Genomic DNA, 18008 nt, shown 5'->3' with positions numbered 1-18008 from the left:
CCTGGGGTAAGGGAACAGGCAGCTAACTCCAAATTCAACAGCCGCAATTGCTTTTTGGCAAGCACTCTATCACTGAGCTACATCCATAGCCCCATCTCATTTCCTTTTTTTTTTTTTTTTTTTAAGTACTTTTTTTAGTTGTAGATGGACACAATATATTTATTTTTATGTGGTGCTGAGGATCCGACCCAGTACCTCACACATGCAAAGCAAGTACTCTCCCACTGAGCTACAATCCCAGCCCTCTGTTCCTTTTTGAATAAGTAAAAACTGAAAGAAGAAAAAAAAAAAAACAAAAACCAAGCTGGGCATGGTAGTACATACCTATAATTCCAGCTACTTGAGAGGCTGAGGCAGGAGAATGACAAATCTGAGGCCAGCCTGGGTTACTTAGTGAGATTATCTCAAAAATTAAAAAGGGTGAGGGCTATAGCTCAGTAGACAGCTCAGTGGAGACCCACTGAGTCAATCCTTAGTACTGAGGAAAGAAAAAGCAATACCCAGAATTTTTTTTTTTCCAACTTCCTGGTACAACATTGATTACTACTACTGGGAGCAAAAGGGGGTATAAAACAAATCTGAAGGAGGCAGCTTCTTCCATATATTTGATACCATACTCTAGGAGGAAGAGTTATCTACTTATGCTAGATATATAATCAGAAATGACACATGGAATATGAGCAGCTTGAATACATGCATATATTTAATAATGAAACAATTCATTAACAACAAAAATTATAAAAATTCATGAGACCTCGGTGCTGTGGAAAAAAGTGAGATATCACGGAAAATAAGCAACTGACCCAGAAGGTATGAGTGAAGTGAAGTAAAGCAAAGGCAAATATGGCTAGGATAGTATTATATGATCTGAAAAGGAGAAGGGCTGGAGAAGCAACCAGTTATCTGATTGCTTGGTAATGAGCAGCCTTAATGTATGCTGCACAGAATAGAGGCTATGAGCCAAAGGAAGGCAGGAGAGGAAAAGAAGAATATATAACCCAGGGTAAACAGATGGAAGAGAGCAGGAATTACAGAGATGACTCTAAGGCCTTTTGTTTCCTCTAAAGTCTAAAATAAGTCATAAGTTTTTAAGTGTGTCAGTCAAATTCTATAATCACATCATGAGCAGCACTAGGCACCTGTGAAGAAACGGTGAGGGAAGTGGTTTATAAAAATAAAGGGGTGATATGGATCCTGCTCTACAGAGCTTACAACCTACATGAGAAGACAAATTCTACACATAAAACTACTATAAAATATATTTACAAAGTAACATACATATAAATAAATATACATATGAATAGCCAATATAGGAAAGCTAAGGGGTACTATGTCAATAATTGCTTAGAAGTCCCTAGGAGATCGCTGAAGGCTTCCTAAAGGAAAAACTGTTGGACTTTAAATACAGTGTTAGTAGAGAGTAGGACATATGCAAAGGTACAGAAGTAGGAATAAATATACCATGTACAATAAGCAAATAAGCTTGATTAGAGTCCAAATATATCTAGTTAAGAAGTGAGTATGATGAAACAATAGAGATCAAATCAGTGAAGTACACTGCAATGTTACATCTGGTCCCTAAGCAAAGTGAATACGAAATGAATGTTTTCTTTAGGTAAGGATAAGTGGCCACAGGTCCAGGACCAACTCCACTTCTCAAGTTTGGTAAGTAAGATACAGAAACCAGCAATGGGATAGTAGAGAAGCACTCAGCTTCCTTAAACAAGTAGAAGGAACTGCTTTCTGCAAGAACTTGTCCAAAGTGGACAAGTTGTGGCAAGTAGTCCTCCAAAAACAAAGAAGTTAAAAAACTCAATGAAATTTCCTATGCAGCAGATCTACTATCCTAAAGCCAGCTAGATCCTGGTCATCTCAAGTGTTCAAGCAGATATACTTGTCCCTTGCTACTAATTCTTGATGGGGAGCATATTATATATGCTTATTAAATTGTTTATTTTTGAACTACCCTGACAATCAATTTTGATCCTAACATTTTAGAAATTATAAAAGAAGTTGAAAAAAGCCCCAATCTATAGGGAAGGCTCACGTCCCTGAAGGAGGACAGGTCAGTAAGGGCTCAAATTCTTCCCTGTTCTTTAAGTGGAAAAGCAAAATATCACACCTTGAAAAGAGGCTGCTCTCAGCCAAACCAAGTAAGACTTCTTTCTTTAAGCCTATTGATCTGAAGCTGTTCCAGGAAAGAAAGACAGAAAAAAAAAAAAAAAAAAAAAAGAGTTCAGGTCAGATGTTCAGCAGCAGCCAGCGTCCGACCCTAGATCACGACAGTTCTGCTGAGAGGCGCTGGGTCCCAGTGATGTTGAAATTGACTGTTGGGGCCCAATCTTGATGCCATTTGCCTGTAAAAGAAAAAAAAGGCACAAGTTCCCACCTTGGTGCTAAAGTGAATGGGAAAAAAGGAGCAGGGAGAACGGGAGAAATCATTAATTATATCTAAAACTAGGTATGACCTTGGCAGGTAACAATGTGCCATAGCCAAATTGTTGGGGTATAATAATCTCTGATGGATAAGGATAAGATGACTAGCTAGGGTATAAAAATCTTAGCTGCCTAAAAGTGGTTTCTGTTCCATTTTTAAGGTGCACTATTACACAGTTATATGTAGAATTAAGATATAATTAGCTAGGTTAAGAGTAGAGGAGGCACAAGTATAGAAGTAGTATATGATTCTTTTTTTTGTTTTGTCTCAGAATTTGCTTTACAGAAATGACCCTCCCAAGCTGGGCACCATAGCATATGTCTATAATCTGACAGAATTGGGAGGCTGAAACAGATCTTCAAGGTCTGCCTTAGTAACTTAGTTAATACCCTCACCAACTTAAACTCTGTCTCAAACTTTAAAATAATAATAATAATAATAATAAAAAGTCTAGGGAGGAAAAAATAGAGCAAACAAACCACAAAACAGAAATAAAAGGTCTGGGGCTGTAAATCACTGGGAAAGTGACCTTCGGTTAAATCCCCAGTATACCAGGCCTTTTTGGGCAATTAAGTATTAAACCCAACAAAAAAGAATTTAAAAACAAAATTTTAAATATTAAATCTCTCTTTAAGCCTTAAAAATGTTAAAAAACAGAGACTGAGACAAAAACTCCCATATGGTGTAAGTCTTTTAGATTACCACCCTAACAATTTCTTTAAGCGTTCTAGGTCTCAGACTTGAGGAAAAACAGAAATTGATTACAGGTTTCCATGTGCCTACATTAGGAAAAGAGCTTGAAATGGCAGAGTTACAATTCATGTATCAGACAGGGAATGTTTACATTGTAGGGATCTTCCACTCCTTTTCAAAACAGAACAAAATTAACTATCAACACCTCACCCACCACCTTTTCTTACCTCATTGTGAACGTCAAATAAACCCTGCTGGATCTTCCTATATATTTCTTTGGCTGTGTTAATGAAGGCCTGAAGGAGACATAAATCATTTATCAGTCTTAAGGTAAGGTAGAGAAATGAGAGAAAGAGAATACAAATATTATTCTTATTTGGATTTCTAAGGTGAAGTAGGAATCACCAGAAAGGAGTAAAAATATATGAGTCCCCAAAATCCCTGTTAAGAGCCAATGAGAGTAGTTTCAAAAGGAAAAAGGGAATTTTATGTATTCTGGTACTGCTCAAAGATGTTCCCAGGATTCTGAGCTTGGTACCCTCTTTACACAAATATGATCTCTTTTCAATTAATTACTGAAGATATAGTCAACACCAGGCTAGGAAAGACTATAGTGGAACCAATAAACAACGCCCACCCCAACTATAGTGAGAGTGGTTTCTAACCCATCTTACCAATTAATGTTACTCAAAGCAAAAGTACAACTTTAGGAATCAGGATAAAATAAAATGGAACAGTACCCTTAAAATGAGACATTTAGTCATTATGACTTCAAGATGCCCTTTCTTTGCCCTTATCCTATAGAAATCTCTTCTATTGAATAAAAGGACAAAGATGGTAATGCAATCTCTGGAGAGCTTTCACTTTTTACAAAATAGTACCTCTTCAACATTGCAGGCTGTTTTGGCTGAAGTTTCCATGAATATAAGTCCATGCTCCCGAGCAAAGGCCTCTCCTTCCTCTCTCTTCACATCCCTGCGGGACTCTAGGTCACTGCAAGAGTTTAATTGGAGAGGAAACTAAAAAAAGATCCGAGTGAAAGAGGAAACTCTAAATCTAAAAGAATCCCATAATGTTTTCAACTGCCAGCTAATCTGTAAAGTATGTATATCCTACATTATATTCTCTTGTAAAGGATTACTAATTTCTGTAGCCTCTTAGAAAACATGCTTCAACTGGGAACAGTGACACTTGCCTGTAACCAACCCCAGCTACTTGGCAGGATAAGGCGAAAGGATCACAGATATGAGGCCAGTATTGGCAACTTAAAATACAAAATAAAAAGGACAGGGAAGAGCTCAGTGGTAAAGTGCCCCTGGATTCAATCCCCAGTACTGGGGGGTGGTGGAGGGAAGCAACAGAAAAAGAAAAAAGAAAACATTCTTCAGATTCAAGACAGTCACTGCATAATACCTTACTCTATTACAAAGAAAAGGCTTATAAAGGCAAGCCTGATAAATCACTCAAAACTATACCATATGCTTCTTTTTCAAATGAGATCCAGAAGAACAAAGTAGAAATGATAAAAGGGAAACTCGTAATTGCTAAAAAAAAATAGGAAAGTAATGATTTCTCATTCTATAGTGCTAAGTGTCTTCGTTTTTACTAGAATCAATCCTCAGGAGAGAGCAAGGAATAAGGAGAACATAGTTGCATTAACTCTCACTAGTCTCATTTCTAGTGTATATATAAGTGGCTTGGCCCCAGGAAATTAAAGTGATATGGTTAAAATTAGGTGATAAAGAAACAAAAAGAGAAAGGGCTTAGAAAGGAAATGAAGTGGTGTGGAAAGACTACAAAGAATAAAAGGCTGACAAAAAATGTTATACTGTTTGATAATTATTTTTCAAGTTGGAAATTTTCATTTGGAAGGTTTCCAGTTTTTCAACCACAAAAAAAAAAAATCAAGTACTAAGTCCATTAAAGAACAACAAGCCTACAGTTTATATTTATTATACATGTTCTGTGTATACCAAGGAGAAATTATCTGTTTAAATGCCAACACTCCCAAATTTGCACCTCTACCCAGATGCTCCTATAAGCTCCAGAATTGTTTGTCCACTTGTATTCTTCATTTCCACAATTATGTAAGAGGCACCTCAACTTAATACATCAAAATCAAACTTCCAAACTGTGACTACCCCAGGCTTCTACATCTCAATAAATGGCCCAGAACAAAACCCAAGGTGCTGAAATGACCCCTTTTCTTTCCTAACTCCAAATATCCAATTTATCCCAAAGTAAATTCTTCTAGAATGTACCTTAACATCCTCCTTTTCTCTCTCCAGGTCACTACCCTATTCTAAGTCACTGTTCTCTCTGACCTGGATGACTAAAATTGGTATCCTATTGCAACTTTTGTTTCCCTCCAGAGTGATCTTAAAAATCTGATGAAGGGCTGGGGTTGTGGCTCAGTAATAGAGTGCTCTTCTAGTGCATGTGAGGCCCTGGGTTCAATCCTCAGCACCACAAAAAAAATAAATAAATAAATAAAAACAAAGGTATTGTTTTCAACTAAAAGAAATAAATATTCAAAAAAAACTGACGAAGCATCCAGGTACAGTGGTGCATGCCTGTAATTCCAACAACTTGGGAGGTTGAAGCAGGAGACTCACAAATGTGAGGAAGTAGGAGCAACCCAGCAAGACCTTCTCTCAAAATAAATAAATAAAAAGCTGGGGATATAGCTCAGTGGTAAAGTGTCTCTGGGGACCATCCAAAGTACCACCAAAAAGGGAAAGAAAAAAAAAAAAATGACCAAGCCAGCCATTAACTCTTTAATGCAGGACAACAAGTACAGCTCAATGATAAAGCCATGTATGATGCAACAAGATCTCCACCTTCAACAAGATCTCCACCACCACAAATCTCAAATGTTTTCACTGTATTTGGAATAAAATCCAAACTTGTTACTTATGCCTGTGAGGTGCTGTGAGATTTGGTTCTTTCCTAACTTTTCCAACTTTATCTTGCACCATTTTCTTTGATTAGATCCAATACTGGGTTTCTTTCAATACCACAAACTTGCCAAGTTTCTTCTTCCCAGTGAAGACTTTCATACAGAGGCTAACCCTATGTGATACCTATTTTTAACCTTTGCTCAGTAAAGTTTTGCCTATCCTTCTATTTCCAGCTAAATATCACTCTTAATCAAGAACAGGTTATCCTACTACTGTCTCCTACATAGCACTCTTTTCCCTTCACTGCATTTATAATCACTTGTACAAATCATTTCATATTTAAAATGATACAAATAAACTCAGTGTCTTAACATTACAGGTCTTCAAGAAATCAGAAGAACTAATAAATGAATATAATTATCTTATGTCTGCACTTATCAAATGCACACCATTACAAACTCAAAAAGGACACTATGAAATACTTTATTTACATATTTTTATATATATGTGTGTGCATATATATTCATTATATACATATACATATATGTATGTATACACACATATACATGTATGTACACACACACACACACTTACTTTTTTTCTTTTTGGTGAGACTGGGGATTGAACTTAGGAACACTCTACCACTGAGCTACATCTGAAGCTCTCTTTATTTTTGAGAGAGGTCTCGCTCAGTTGCTGAGGCTGGCCCCAATCTTGTAATCCTCGCCTTTTTATTTTTGAGGAAAATACAACAACATTCAATGTTAGAACACCACATAAATTACAAAATTAAGGTAGTTCAGTGTCAACATCAGAGCACATCAGATTCCACTCAATATCTTTGTGAAACTTAGTTTTGGGCAGTTGCTGTGATAAAATGTAAGTCATGCCAAAAAAAAAAAACAACAGGAAATGAAAGTGGCAGTGTCCAATCTTGATTCCAAGGTTTGAGATGCTCTGCTATGCCTGACAGAGACACAGGTCATTGGTAAGAAACTGTAAATATTTAAGAATGAAATAAAAATTTTTATTTTGGGGCTGGGGTTGTGGCTCAGCGGTAGAGTGCTCACCTAGCATGCATGAGGCACTGGGTGCGATCCTCAGAACCACATAAATGTAAAATAAAGATACTGTGTCCACATAAAACTAAGAAATAAAATAAATATTTTTAAAAATATTTTATTTTAACTTATATTTTTCATAAGTATATTTATATTATTTAGAACTATCTACTTTTTGTTTGTTTTAGATTTAACTAATAATAAAATTATTAAATATTTCTTTTGGCCTTTAGGTGACAATTTTTTTTTTTTTTTTTTTTACTGAAAATAATAAGTGTTGGCAAAGATGTAGAGAAATTAGAAGCCCTGTGCATTGGGGCTGGGGATGTGGCTCAAGCAGTAGCGCACTTGCCTGGGATACGTGGGGCGCTGTGTTTGATCCTCAGCACCACATAAAAATAAAATAAAGATGTTGTGTCCTCCACCAAAAACTAAAAAATAAATATTAAAAAATTCTCTCTCTCTTTAAAAAAAAAAAAAGAAGAAGCAGCCCTGTGCATTGCCAGTAAAATGTAAAAAGGTACAGTCACTATGAAAAACAGCATGGTGGTTCTTCAAAAAATTAAAGAGAATTATCATATGGTCCAGCAAGTCTCTTTTGGGTGCATATCCAAAAGAACTGAAAGGAAGGACTAGTACAGATCTCTGTACCCATGCTGACAGCATTATTCACAACAGTCAAAAGGTGGCAGCAATACAAGTGTCCACAGATAAATGGATGAACAAAATCTGGCATATGCATACAATTAAATACTATACATTCTTAAAAAGCAAAGAAATTCTGATATGTGCTACAATATGGATAAACCTTGAAGATGAGATGGTAAGTAAAATAAGCCAATCACAAAAGCATAAATATTTCATGATTCCACTAACATGAGAAGCCTACATTAGTTAAAATTCATAAAGAAAGAAAGCAGGGGCTGGGGATATAGCTCAGTTGGTAGAGTGCTTGCCTCACATGCACAAGGCCCTGAATTCAATCCCCAACACCACCAATAAAAAGAAAAAAGAAAGAAAGAAAGCAAACAGAATAGTGTTGCCACAGAGGAAAAGCAGGTGGAGAAATAAGCCCAAGTACTGAATGGTTACAGAATTTGAGAAGATGAAAAAAAAGTTCTGGAGATGAATGGTGGTGATGGTTGCAGAATACCATAAATATACATAATGTCATAGAACTGTACACTTTAAAATGGTTAAATGAACATGCCTGTAATCCCAGCTACTCTGGAGGTGCAGGCAGGAGGAGCACAAGTTTGAAGCCAGCCTCAGCAACTTAGCAAGACCCTATCTCAAAATAAAAAGGGTTGATGGTAGAATGCCCCTGTGTTCAATCCCTAGTACTGGAGGAAAAAAAAAAAAGTGATAAATTTTAAGTTCTGTATATTTTACCTCATTAATTCATTCATTTTTTACTGAGACCATAAAAGAACCATAAACTGAGAAATTCTGCGGACTAAGAAATTTAATGCCCACAGAGTACCTAGATGACTCCTGATGGTTAATATTCGTAAAGATAAAATTTTACCTTTTATTCCCAATCAGCATGATAACCATGTTGGAACTAGAGTGTTGGCGGGCATCCTCTAACCATGAGGTTAAGTGATTGAAGGTTTCACGCCTACAACAGAAAAAGTTCAGAAAGTGGGTCAGAAGCCCATTTCAAAAGGCCAAAGCAGGGTTAGGGATGTAGCTCAGTAGTAGAGTGAGTTCTCTGCATGTGAAGGCCCTGGGTTTGATTCCCAGCACTGAAAAATCAAATGAATGAATTCCAAGCCCAAAGCAACTTCAAATATATAGGAAAAGGGAGAAAGTTATATTGTATATAGAAAAATATTAAAGAGGTCATCTTTAGCAGAACATGTTGATAGAAAAGCATTGAAGAACCTAAGAATTTCCCTCCCACATACCAAAACTGGCTCACCTTGTAATGTCATACACCAGCAGTGCTCCAGCTGCTCCCCTGTAGTAGGAACGGGTGATAGAACGGAAGGATTCTTGCCCAGCCTTTCCCATCAACATGGCAACAACAAAAAAATCCCAATAAAACTAGGTTATTTCCAGAGAACTGACTTAATCACATACTAGCCCAAAACAAAGGACTTAACTAACAGTGAATTTCTATTAAGAGAATTAGGAAAAGAAAACATGCCTGCCCAAGGAAAATCCAGGTAGAGTCAATATTCTGCAATAAAAATGCAATTGCTATTTTGGGTGGTTGGATTACTCTTCCTATGAAACTGTCCAACAAATTGTTTGATGTTTAACATCCCTAACCCTAGTCACTAAATGCCAGTAGCACTCCAGAATCATCATGACATAAAAGTCCTTTGCATATATTTCTCAATATACCCCAGAAGGGAACAATTGGAAATGGGAATGGAAACTCAGGGTATGTTGTATTTTCAATCTCAAATATGATGACTTCATATTAATCTTTCTGTTTCTACCCATAAAGAGAAAAATTATCTTACAATGCCAACACCCTGTGGAAGTTTCTTTCCAATGGATCAATGTAGAAAATTAGATGTAAAACAATTAAATTGAGCATATGCTAAATGACCTTTAGTGATCCATGGATAATAGTAGGACAACCTACCTAAATGTCCCTTGCTGAAAATCCCAACATGGAAAATAGAAATAAGGAACAAGAAAAGATACCCAAAAACTAGGATAAAATTTTCCTTTAAAAAAATCCAGCTTGTTCACATTTCTAATTGGGCCAAAATGTTAAGTTTTATTTATAACCAAGCAATTAATTAGTTAATTCCCCCACATGCTGCAAATATTTGCTTTCTTTTCATGACAAGTCTTTTTTTTTTTCCTTAGGAGAAGGAAAAATGTGTGTCTTTTTTTTCTTTTTTTTTTTGGTACTGGAGATTGAACCCAGGGAGCTTTACTCCTGAGCCGAATCCTTGTCTTTTTCATTTTCAGACAGGGTCTTGCTAAGTTGTTGAGAGTCTCACTAAGTTGCTGGGGCCGGCCTCAAAAAACTTTTTGAGATCTTCCTGCCTCAGCCTCCAGAGTCACAGAGATTATAGGTATGCACCACTGTGCCCAGTAAAGAAGTGTCTTTCAAATAATACTATGTATATCCTGTGCATTGAATCTATCCTATTAGGAAAGGTTTTATATTATTATTTTGGGGGGTTGGTTTGTTTTTCTTTGGTGTTTTTCTTTGGGGATTTTACCATGGGCATTCTACCTTTGAACTACCTTCCCAGCTCTTTCTATTTTTCATTTTGTGACAAAGTCTCACTAAGTTGCAGAGACTGGCCTTGAATTTTTGATCCTCCTGCCTCAGCCTCCTGAGCAGCTGGGATTACAGGCAAACACCATCCTACCTAGCTAGTTCTCACATTTTTGAGATTATTTATCTTCATATCCTTACACAAGGTTGGGAAGTTTGAAAGACAGAAAAACTATGATGAAAACAAAAATAAATAAATAAATAAATTGCCTTCTGATTGTATAATATCAACAGTGACAATACTAACACTATAATAATATTTTAAACTATCTTTTGGCATACACTATGTGTCAGGAACCATAAGCTACAATTACATATATTATCTCACTTAATTCTTTTTAACAGTCCTGAAACAAATATTACTATTATAATTCCCCCTTTGAAAATGGGAAAAATAAAATTTAAAGAAGAAAATTCAACAACAGGCCAAAAATCATAAAGCAATGCTGGAGCTATAATTTAAATTTAAGATCTTAGTGCTTTTTCTAGAACAAAAGTTCTTTTTTTTCTTAGCCATTATATCATATAATCTAAATCAGGGTTTGAATGAGGGAAAAGAAACCAAGTGCATTAACCCTAAGGCTACTTTTGTAAACATACAAGAATCTCTCCATAAAAGAATCACATAAATATTTAGTGACTTTTATAATTGCTAGAACATCTGAATCCAAAAACAAAAAATAAATTCAAAAGTTCTCCTTCGGTAATACAATACTTTATAAGATGTCAACAATACTTTTGCCTCCAAGAGCTTACATAAAGTTTTATATTTATTCCCTAATAATTCCATGTCTTACATTATTTGGGTCCTGTTTTGCTTTAATCTCTTACTTTTTCTCCTCTTCTGCTATCATCGAAAGTCCTCTTCTACTTCCCACAAGTCCTACTAGGAACTAAAAGGCAAAGTGAGGGAAGCCCTCATGATGGTTCAATCACATGGAGCATTTCACTTCACAACTGAAAATACTTCCAGTGGGTCATCAAAAAACCTTTAAAATCTAATCACTCTACTTACTTCTTCATCTCTGTCTAGTTCATGAACCAGTAAGCTAGAATGAGTAAGTGATTCCACTTAGGCTAGTCTACATCAGTTTCAGGTATCCTTGTCCATCCCCAGTAAGAAATCTGAAGTAGCAAATAACTAAGACGGAGTTTTGTTAAAGAGAATGCATAACTTTCTATTTCTTCCAGGTGGGAGCATTCTATTACACTTGTTTTTTTTTTTTTTTTGCAGGAGGCAGGGACAGTACTGAGGATTGAACACTGGGACACTCTCCCACTGAGCCACATCCCCAACCCTTAAGTCAAGATCTCACTAAGTTGACAAGGATAGCATCAAACTTGTGATCCTCCAGCCTTGGCCTCCCAAATTGCTGGGATTACAGACATGTGCCATCATTCCCAGTTTCTGTATACTTCTAAAGCATATAGTTTGAAGTATCAAATTTTAGAAAGTTGGATACACTCTATTTCTAAGAATCAAAATGCATACCAAAGCAAATACAAATTAATTTGAGATTAATCAATCATTTCTATTAGCTATAGTACAATGCCTCTTCCTTAGCCTGTGTATTTGAGAATGACACACACATATACGCATAAACACAGACACACATGTAAAAACAAAACAAAAACTAGTAAGCGTCTCTAAATTTTTATTAATACCAGAACAGTAACAACAAAAAACTCTGGATAACCTGGTATGTTTAAAATATGCAGCATGAGCAGGACATGGTGGCACACACTTATAATCCCAGCAATTTGAGAGGCTGACACAGGAGGATCTCAAATTTGAGGCCAACCTTGGCAACTTAGTAAGATCCTGCCTCAAAATGAAAATTTCTATTTTGAAAAATATACATCATGGAGCTGAAGGTGAAGCTCAGTGGTTGAAAGAGCACTGGGATATAAGGTCCTGGGTTCAATTTGTAGCACCAAAAAATAAACAAAATATCCATTTGATAATCTCTAAACTTTTTTTTTTTTTTTTTTGATACTAAGGATTGAATCCAGGGTTGCTTTTACCACTAAGCTACATACACAATCCTTTTTATTTATTTATTTTTTTAAAGAGAGAGAGAGAGAGAGAGAGAAAAATGAGAATTTTTATTTTTTAGTTCTCGGCGGACACAACATCTTTGTTGGTATGTGGTGCTGAGGATCGAACCCAGGCTGCACGCATGCCAGGCGAGCGCGCTACCACTTGAGCCACATCCCCATATTTATTTCTTATTGATAGGGTCTCACTAGATTGCTGAGGCTGGCCTCATATTTGCGATTCTCTTGTCTGAGCCTGCAGAGTTGCTGGGATTACAAGCATACCCAGCTACATAAATGTTTTCATACAGGATAGCTTTAAAGTAAAGGGATGAGGGATGGACAGATCAAGAAAGTAGGAAGTCAAGGTGTGTAAGCGATGGGCAGGAGATCAGGGATGACAAGGAAGAAATGATCAGGCTTGGGCTGGGGATGTGGCTCAAGCGGCAGCACGCTTGCCTGGCATGCGTGTGGCCCGGGTTCGATCCTCAGCACCACATACAAACAAAGATGTTGTGTCCGCCAAGAACTAAAAAATAAAAATATTAAAAATTCTCTCGCTCTCTCTCTCTCTCCTCTCTCACTCTAAAAAAAAGAAAGAAAAAAAAAAGAAATGATCAGGCTTACCCAGAAAGTTGTAGATAAGACACTACATCATAAATATGAATCTTTTAGTTTTTTCAAAGCAAATAGCTACAGTATTATGAAATCTGCTTTTTATGATTCAGCGAATATTAATCTCGGAACAATTTTTAAAGAGAACAGAAATGAACTAGGCCCATTTAAATGGCCAGTATTTCTTAAGAATCCTGTCTACACAGTAGTGGCTCTCGTGATTCAATAATATCTCATATGAGCATTTAAGGTAGAAAGAAATCAGCAGCCAATACATGAATGACCATGACCATACACCACTAACTCACACCTACTGGATTTTTCTCCTGCCATCAAAACATCCATTTTTGGAAGTGGTAGAGGTTTAAGTTAAAGAGGTAGAATCTAACTTATATCAGTCTTGATACCCACAGGCTTCATTCTTTGTCACTTCTTCCGAAATCTATGCTGTACTCTCTGTGGGGTCCAAATCTCCCTCTTTGGGAAATACAAAATCAGGGTTGCATTGCGTAATTAGGGTAGTGACAAAAAGTCACTAGACCTCAACAATGAAAGGGAATAAATACATAGCAACTGTTTAAAAAATATACAGTTAACCTTGACAGCAGATACAGAGCAAGATTTCTTAGGCTTTAATGTTGGAAAAAAGGATTGAAAACAAAAACTGGCCATTTAAATGAAACAAGGTCGGAAGTTATGGATGTCAGACAGGAGTTAATCACTATTAAAAATGTAAAGTGATTCATGTTCCTGTAGTTAGGGCAACTCAACAAAGTGAGATGGAAAATCTAATTAGATCTGGGAATGGTGGTACACACCTATAATCCCAGTGACTCAGGAGGCTGAGGCCGGTCTGGACAATATAGAAAGAAAGACCCTATCTCAAAATAAAGAATATAAAGGGTTAGCAATGTAGCTTAGTGGTAAAAGACCCCTGGTTAAATGCCTAGTGCTGGGCGTGGGGGTGGGAAGTATTTGTAACTGTAAAAGGTGAAAAGTAAAGCGTTCCTATCTCATTGATTTCTATCTTCCCCTATTTCATCACCACCAATAGACCCACCCTCTTTACCCTTTTCCCTTGCATCAACTTTTATTGTTCTATTTGGATCTTAGTCGGGGATAAAATTATTTTGTCCTCTCTTACCGTATCCCAGATTTGCAGTTTGATTTGTTTTCCATCAATGTTGACCATGCGGGCCCCAAACTCCACACCTTCAGAAAAGACCAAGAGAAAAAAATGTGATTCTTGGGAATAAAGGACATGTTGAGTGAGAGGTTAGAGCTTTTCCTCAATATTTAATGACTTAAGCTTCGTATTCAATACCACTAAGCCCAAAACTGCCGCTATTTGCTCCAGTTAATTTTATTAATTTGTTTCCTTTTTTTAGAATTAAAAAATTATATTCTAGGTGATATGACCTGAGAATGTAACCAAGTAGATAGGGGAATAAAGCTAAAAACTCAAATTAAAAAGGTGAATACATTCTTTTTGGTACCAGGATTGAACCCAGTGCTATGCAACCACTGAGCTACACCCCCAGCCTCTTTTTGTTCTTTTAATTGTGAGACAGTGTCTCACTAAGTTGCTGAGGCTGGCTTTGAACTTGCAATTCTCCTGCCTTAGCCTCCTCAGCTGCTGGGATTACAGGTGGGCACCACTATGCTCGGCAAAAAGGTGAATAAATTCTTAGCAATGTTTTAACACTTAAATTTGATGAGGTAACATTTTGTAATTTCTTTAAATACTTGTAAAATTTTTTTTAAAAATTCCCAACTTTCAGAGTATTCTCTAGTCCCTGCATGAAACATTTCTTTCTGTAACTCTAGAACTTTTTGTTTAAAAAAAAGAGCCCACCTAAAAAAATAGACACTTTCAAGAATGATACATTTCACATCACCAATAATTCCCAGAGTTCACTGGAAAATTGCACCCCTACAGCATGGAAACTGGAAATCTGAGTAAGTTTCTAGTTTACTTGGCATTATTCTTCTCTTAAGGTACTGTCAGGCCAAAATTTAAAAGATAGTCACTTATATTAAAAACAATAAATTAAATACTGGTGTGGTAGTGCACATCTGTAATCACAGTGACTCTAGAGGCTGAGGCAAGAGGATCACAAATTTGAAACCAGCCTGGGCAACTTAGTGAGACCCTGTCTCAAAATAAAAAATTAAAAAGGACTGTGTAGCTCAGTGATGAAACACTCCTGGGTTAAAACCTCAATACCAAAAAACAAAAACAATGAATTACAAGTCAGATCTTTATCCTATTATCTATTTCATATAGTACTTCACACATGAGAAATTTTAACTTTAAAGTAAGAATGATGACTGATCTAGCTTACCCTAAGGGCTGATATGCACCTATTAGTGATCCTATGCAGATAAGCACAATATACCTGAAATACCTCAACTTCAAGGTGCTGCACGTAGCAGAAAGGTATAAGAATTGCTTTTTACTACTCCAACTGCTTTATCAAGAATCACATGGGCCAGGTGTGATGGTGCACACTTGGGAAGCTGAGGCCTGAAACAAGATAGTGAGACCCTGTCTCAAAATAAAAAACAAAGTTCCCCTGGGTTCACCACAGCACCAAAATTAATAAATAATCACACAGTAACCATTGAAAAAACTCACTAATTCTTTCTGGACAACAGGAATGGAATTTCAATGGGTAAAAATTAATATGTAGAACTTTTGTCTCTTTCATGCAGTTTCTTCTAGTTGTACACTAAGACATTTTGCAAATGTATTTTCTATCCATCTGCCTTGTATGTTATGGTACACAGAACTGAACTCAGAAACACAGGTTCTACTGGACTCTGGGATAAAGTTCATTGACCACTTCATTCCTTTACTTTAAAACTTGTTAATAGGGTCATTTCCCCATTACCATCAAGTATTTAAATACTTGGTACTGAATTTTGTTTCTCTAACTTGATTCTTTTTAATGATACCAGAGTTTGAACACGGGGGACACTTAATCACTGAGCCACATCCCCTTTTATTTTGAGACAGGAGCTCATTCAAGTTACTTAGAGCTCTGCTAAATTGCTGAGCCTGCTTTGAACTTGCAATTCTTCTGCCTTAGCCTCCCTAAGGCAGGGATAATTGGCAGATGCCACCACACCTAGATCCAATTGTATTCCTGGCTACTCTCCATTTGAAACTTCCAAGTTCCAGCCATATTAAATTATTTGTTTTCCAAAAGTGGCCTGCCTGATCTTTGCCATCCTGGTCTTTGCAAATGTTATTCCCTCTTGCCGTATTCATTTCCCCCTCATCACTACAACCCCTTTGCCTAGCTAACTCCTGCTCAGTAGTGATTTTCAGCATTTCCTGATAGAAATGGAAGCCTCTCCTTCCATTTGCAATACAAATTTGATAGTATCTGCCCCCAGCCCTACCTCCTTCACTCCGAAGACTACAAATAATTGACAGGAAAGTACAATGTTACCTAGTTAAGCACTGTGTTTTTAGTCCCTACCACAGTGTCAGTGTTCACTTAAATATTCATTAAACAAAATAGTTTCTGGTTGATGCTATCCTCTAAATCCTTTTTTAAACTCAACAATCATTTAGCTCTGAATAACTTCGTGAAGACCAATGGTAGCTTTAGGTTTCCATACTGGTAGGACTTGGAAGTAGAAACAGATTAACAATGGGGATCTTGGGGCTGGTAGCGCGTTTGCCTGGCATGCGTGCTGCCCGGGTTTGATCCTCAACACCACATACAAAGATGTTGTGTCCACCGAAAACTAAAAAATAAATATTAAAATTCTCTCTAAGAAAAAAAAAAAAAAGAATGGGGATCTTTAGATTTCATTTAAATTTTCATTTGCATGGCCAGAAGGCTAGTTTTACATATATTGTTTATTTGGGTTGGCTTTATCGATTAGAGCACCTCCAGGTTGCCTCATCACAAACGTGTGGGAGATGGTAATATTTTCCATGACCACCAGTATGTTTTCAGAACTCTATCAAAAATTTTTTAAAAGAGGAAAGCTATCACTTTCAGCTGTCTTTTCATTCTAAGGCTGGGATGGTTCTTCAATTTGCTTTTTCATCTCCAACATACAAAGGTCCATGTATTAGTGTTTTCTTTGAAAAATACATGAGGTTGGTATTTATCGCGTTTGAGTTTCTGATAAGGCAGTTATGTTTTCACGGGATTTCCTATAAACATAAAACTGTATTTGAAGGAAAAAATCCTACAACTAGTCCTTAAATCCCATTCACCTTTAAAATTACCTTTCAATTATTAACTCCACATTTATCAGCGTTTAATTAGTTACTCTTCATTTAACATAATTTCGGATTAGTTTAAAGTAGTGGGGGTAACTTTTTACTTCGAACATTTAAGGCTGCTAACCTATTTGAGCAGTTTGGCTTGTCTGATTTTATCTGTTCTGGAACAAGTAGATACACCTACCTATTGTGAGGTCGTGGACAGGCTGAAACCGCTTGTCTGTGAACTGCAGGAGGAGACATGACTTCCCCACACCTGAAAGAGGAGGACATAAATTCCAGCAAGCACGCGGCCCGAGAACTTTCCAGCTGCTAGACTCCGGGCGTCCAGGACTGAGGAAGGGGAGCCCGGAGCCCCGCCCCCGGCCGCCCGCCCCGCCCCCCGGCCGCTGGTCTCGAAACGCCCAGCCCACTAAGTGAGCCCCGCCCCCGCAACCCGATTTGGGAGCTTCAGATCCCCGCCCCAGCCTTGAAGGCGGTCCACCCGTGGGTTACCTGTGTCCCCGATGATGATGTACTTGAAGAGATAAGCATAAGTCATGGTCCCGATTCCGCAGTATTCCGGGTACGCCCGATTTCTACAGCCACTTACCTCCGACTTCTCTAGCCACTCAATCTACCGATCTCCTTATTTTTCCCCTCCCCGGCCTCTCTAGCCCGGACCACGTCTCTATTGCTCTCCCCAGAAATCCTCCCTCGATCCGGAGTTTCCGACACCGCTTCTAGGGATTCCTCTAGACTTTCTATATGCTATTACCCCACCAAG

The 18008-nt window shown here is 37.3% G+C and overlaps 1 protein-coding gene across 2 annotated transcripts; it reads right to left on the bottom strand.

Annotated features, from left to right (window-relative positions):
- Positions 1 to 685: 685 nt before the first annotated feature.
- On the bottom strand, positions 686 to 17979 carry Rab2b (RAB2B, member RAS oncogene family). 2 transcript variants are annotated; one of them, XM_005341479.5, is made up of 8 exons: positions 17738 to 17979; positions 17427 to 17498; positions 14138 to 14205; positions 9016 to 9098; positions 8620 to 8712; positions 4012 to 4123; positions 3358 to 3426; positions 686 to 2357 (listed from the first exon to the last, which is right to left on the bottom strand). In XM_005341479.5, the coding sequence occupies exons 1-8, from the start codon at positions 17781 to 17783 to the stop codon at positions 2250 to 2252; spliced, it is 651 nt and encodes a 216-aa protein (XP_005341536.1). In that variant the 5' UTR covers positions 17784 to 17979; the 3' UTR covers positions 686 to 2249. The 2 variants fall into 2 exon arrangements, with proteins under 2 accessions (XP_005341536.1, XP_021576614.1); XM_021720939.3 differs by having other exon boundaries at positions 17835 to 17972.
- Positions 17980 to 18008: the final 29 nt, after the last annotated feature.

The sequence above is a fragment of the Ictidomys tridecemlineatus genome, chromosome 5 (assembly GCF_052094955.1).
Source record: "Ictidomys tridecemlineatus isolate mIctTri1 chromosome 5, mIctTri1.hap1, whole genome shotgun sequence".
Taxonomy (NCBI): domain Eukaryota; kingdom Metazoa; phylum Chordata; class Mammalia; order Rodentia; family Sciuridae; genus Ictidomys; species Ictidomys tridecemlineatus.
This window is presented reverse-complemented; position numbering and strand designations above follow the sequence as displayed.

What these genes read in the sequence shown, in the direction of transcription:
- Rab2b (XM_005341479.5), bottom strand. Translation starts at nt 17,783, where the DNA reads ATGACTTATGCTTATCTCTTCAAGTACATCATCATCGGGGACACAG. An exon ending in TGTCCACGACCTCACAATAG is followed by an intron (nt 14,206 to 17,426) that starts GTAGGTGTATCT and finishes TCTTTTCTGAAG; the next exon opens with GTGTGGAGTTTGGGGCCCGC. An exon ending in TATTTGACGTTCACAATGAG is followed by an intron (nt 2,358 to 3,357) that starts GTAAGAAAAGGT and finishes TTTCTTTTACAG; the next exon opens with GCAAATGGCATCAAGATTGG.